General features: G+C 30.4%; 1 protein-coding gene across 1 annotated transcript in view; it reads left to right on the top strand.

Moving 5' to 3' along the window:
• The first annotated feature begins 1,830 nt into the window (after positions 1-1,830).
• LOC144957886 (uncharacterized) overlaps positions 1,831-4,534 on the top strand; it is a 15,890-nt gene continuing 13,186 nt past the window's right edge. The window contains exon 1 of the mRNA XM_078889407.1: positions 1,831-1,958. Within this exon, the coding sequence (XP_078745533.1) occupies positions 1,946-1,958 (13 nt within the window). The 5' untranslated portion in view covers positions 1,831-1,945. The remainder of the gene's footprint in view (positions 1,959-4,534) is intronic.

The following is a 4,534-nucleotide window of genomic DNA, read 5'->3' as shown; positions in this document are numbered from 1 at the left end:
ACGTTTCCTTCTTAAAATTAAATAACACTTAAGAGTTACCTAATCCTTTTTAAAAAAACATTAATATTATAACTTTAAAGTTAAATAAAATTATATTTATTACTGTTTCTCACCAAAAAATAAAAATAGCATGTTTAACTGCTTCTGGATCTTAGACGTTTAAAATATAGAAAGCTTCGTGGGAATTTAATTCAGCTATGAAAATGGTTCATTCTCTGTATGATGTAGATCCAATCTTTCTTTTTAAATTCATCCTGTTACTTTTACAAGAGGTGATAAGTCTAAAATTATTTTTCAAGGTTTCGGATCGGAAGGTCCTGGGTTCGATCTCGCTCGGCTCATAAATGAGTCCTTGGAGAAGGCTCTTTGCTCACATTCTCTCACCTTACTCAGGTGTAAAATGAGTATCTGGCCGTTAACAGCGTTGTCTCTGTCCGAAAAAAAATTTGTAATATCAACTAACAGGCGTCATGTCCCTTCCTAAACATTAAATGTTGCTGTTGGCCAGGGACCCCTTGCAAAGGGCTTTGAGCATGTTTAGTGGATATTGCGCTATGTAAAAGCTCAATTAAAAAATAGATACGATAAATTTAGACACATTTTTTTGTTCGTTGCATAAATAACATTTGGAATAGCATTACATTTGAAACACTGGCTTCCTTGACCAAATTAAGAAATTGATCGACAAAGAATTGAATTCATCAAGATGAAAATATTATTAATTTTCGAGATTATAAATCCAAAATGTTATTTATAAAGATTATTTCATTATCATCTCATGTATTGAAAGTATATAATATTCTAAATATAAGTAATAATCTAAAAATCCTTAATTTTTAGGATTTAACAATTAATTATAATCGCTATCGTTACGTTTAAAAATCAATAAGTGATCTAACTATAATTTAATAACACTTCAATATCATAGAAATTATGTAGTCGGACATCAACTTTCATTTTCAATTTAAAAAATTAGTTTCGCAATCATGCTTTCAAAAAACAAAACAAAAAAGCAAAACTGAGCACAGGAGTAAACAATAATCCAATACTTAAAATAAATAAAAGATCACAAAAAGACACAAAAAGATCACAGTAAATAGACTTGGAGATAAATGGATAATAATTTTTAAAAATAAATAAATAACTAAATAAATAAATAAATAAATAAATAAATAAATAAATTACTGACATGTTTACAGTTATTTTTTTTTGTTTTGTTTTGCTTTTTTACTCGTGTTTTAATATTTCATTATTTTGTTTGAATGTTTGTTAATTTCCTTTGTTTATTTGCTAGACGGTCTATCTAGTATCTTATTTCGCACCATGCTGAACACCACCCAACCCCCTCCCTTCCTTCAAGTAGACTATTTTTTTGTTTGTTTTAATTGAGGAGTTGAGTTAAAACTTGTATGATGAGATACGTCGATAGTGTAAAAAAAAACACGAAAAAAAATAAAATGATCGAAACCCCGCCCCCTTCTCCTTTCTCCTGATCTCCTGATGGAATGTCCAAAAAAACGACAAGACAACGGTGAATTCACTCCTCCAATAACCCAACCCACATCCCCTTCTACCCTCCCCTCCCCCTTCAATCAAACACAAACACTCATGAAGACATACACCTCTTTTATCCATGTCATGTTTGGAGAAAAGTCTCTCAAAAGACAACAAAAAGACGACCAAAAGAGAAAGAGAGGCAATTAGCCTCAAATGGTCGGCTGATTTAAGCCCCGCCTCCCGCCTTCATTTGCATTGCGCTTGACCATGTCGCGTTTGTCGATACGCCCACTGCTGGACAGTGCGACAATTTTGATTAAAAATGCATTTTAATTAGACAAATCGAATTTTAATTCGACAACTCGATACTGAAAATAATCAGGTAATCGGAAAAGGGGGGTATAAAACCTCCAGGTTCTTATCAGAAAGCTCATATCTCAAACTCAAAATGAATAATAAAGGTAAGTTTTTAAAGTTATAAATAATAGTAACTAAATAGAAGTATATTGACATTGACCAATATAAAAGATTGATCGACACGATTAAATTTATTAGGATTTTTAAAACGGAATGAATTGCAATAAATTATTCTTGAAATTTAGACTCTAGTAATAAAAAAGTTCTCATGAATGATATTAATCAAATGTTAATATATCATATGTTGAGAAATTTATTAAGATGTTTAAAATGGAAAGCATTGTAATGTATTATTCTGAAATATAGACTCTATAAAATGATATAAATTAATTGTTATTATATTGACCAATGCAATAAGAGATTGATCGACATAAAATTGAAATTATTAAGATTTTTAAAACGGAATTTGAGAGAATTGTCGAATCATTAAAATACGAATAAAAGTTATAATTTTGTCAAAATCAAAATTAAAAATGTGATTTATTAAATAATTGTAACGTAGTGTTTTATGCACCTCCGTTAACAGTGTATTTTAACGGATCGTTTTTATACACCTCCGTCACGCTTGCGCATTCCACCCAATTTCATCAGCGATATTGTGTATCTATATTTGGCACATGGAAAAAGTTATATTGACAACTGTAGGATGTTTTTGTGAATATATTTATATGTAAATAATAATAATCTAAAAAGATGAAATATAAAACCAGAAAATATAAGTTGTATTGAGGGTATGATAATGTTTTAGAAAAACTTTAATGTCAGGTGGCTCCATAGCGCAGTGGACATCCGTCAGACTTTGACTTTGAAAGTACTGGGTTCGATTCCCATTGCATTTTTATTAAGTTTACTTTATTGAGTCAGACATCATTTTTTTTCTTTTTATTGTTGTTTTTCAAAAACTTTATATCATGTTTAAAAAAAGGCAGTGTCTACGTACACGGTAACCGGGCACCTAGCCTCAGGGTCTACGTACACGGTAGCTCCGGTAACTGGTTTGCCGCTACAATACAAGCTATGGATAGACCTCGCTCTGTATGTGTGTTTGTTTGATTATTTTTTTAATGAAACAATACAATTTAACCCATTAAAGTTCATTAAAGGCGAGATTCAAGGTTACCTTGTTAAAATGTTACCGTGTACGTAGGTCCTGAGGCTAGGTGCCCGGTAACGAATATAATGATTATGTGATACTAAAATATCTGCGATTTTCCTCTTTATACCAAAGTTATGCATCTTTAAAACTTTTAGTAAAAGCGAACGTAATTTCCAGTCATATCTTTTTTATGGGCGAGTTGAGTCACAATTTTAATTCCCACTGCTGCTGCTCACTAGACTGCCTAAAGTTACCGTGTACATAGACACTCCGTTAAAAATAAAAAAAACCTTCAATTTTAATTTTCTAAAATTATTTATTTGAGAAGAGTATTTGTTTGCCATGTTTCTTTTTACCTTTGATTTTTAAAATGATTATAATTATATAAACGTGCATCGGTGATCACTAGACAGCGTGCTAAGCTGCACTCTGAAAGTATTTAAACCTCATGGACGAATTTAGCAACATTTTCATTAATTAACCATCGCCAGGGCGGAGGTGCTTAAAAACGCTGCGTTTTTTACACTGCCAGTGGAGGTGCATAAAACGGTCCCACAATGAATGAATATATAGTGTTCTTTGACCGACATAAGATATTTGAAGTTGATATTTTTAGGAAGTCACATAATAATAATATACTTTTCAAGGTGTTAAACCTAAATTTAGACGAAATTCTTTAGTTCAATCGCTCAATTGGAATGCAATTTGTTTGCAGCATTATCAAAACAAGACCCCCCCCCCCCCCAAAAAAAAAAAAAAAAAAAAAGATAATAACGTAAACAAAACAAAACCAATTCGCTAGTTTTATTGTTCTGAAATGATCGACATAATTGAATTCTTTAATATTCAAAAGTAATTATTTGTGATAAGCGAATACAAAAATGTGATTTTCAAAGATTCTTTTTAATGTCACATGTACATAAGGTTTTGAAATTATAGGATATAAGATATTTGCCTTTGTAAAGCATTGCAATGACTTATTATCGTAGTTAGCCTTATAGATGATGATATTATAAGGATAGATAAAGTACCATGTCATGTGAAATAATATATTATCGTAGCCTTATAGAAGATGATATTATAAGGATAGATAAAGTACCATGTCATGTGAAATAATATATTATCGTAGCCTTATAGAAGATGATATTATAAGGATAGATAAAGTACCATGTCATGTGAAATAATATTTTATCGTAGCCTTATAGAAGATGATATTATAAGGATAGATAAAGTACCATGTCATGTGAAATAATATATTATCGTAGCCTTATAGAAGATGATATTATAAGGATAGATAAAGTACCATGTCATGTGAAATAATATTTTATCGTAGCCTTATAGATGATGATATTATAAGGATAGATAAAGTACCATGTCATGTGAAATAATATATTATCGTAGCCTTATAGAAGATGATATTATAAGGATAGATAAAGTACCATGTCATGTCAAATAATATATTATCGTAGTTAGCCTTATAGAAGATGATATTATAAGGATAGATAAAGTACCATGTCATGTCAA

The sequence above is a fragment of the Berghia stephanieae genome, chromosome 12 (genome assembly GCF_034508935.2).
Source record: "Berghia stephanieae isolate SIO BIC M18660-M18661 chromosome 12, UCSD_Bste_1.3, whole genome shotgun sequence".
NCBI classification, from domain to species: Eukaryota; Metazoa; Mollusca; class Gastropoda; order Nudibranchia; family Aeolidiidae; genus Berghia; species Berghia stephanieae.
The sequence above is the reverse complement of the archived record's forward strand: the minus strand, read 5'-3'. Positions and strand labels throughout refer to the sequence as shown.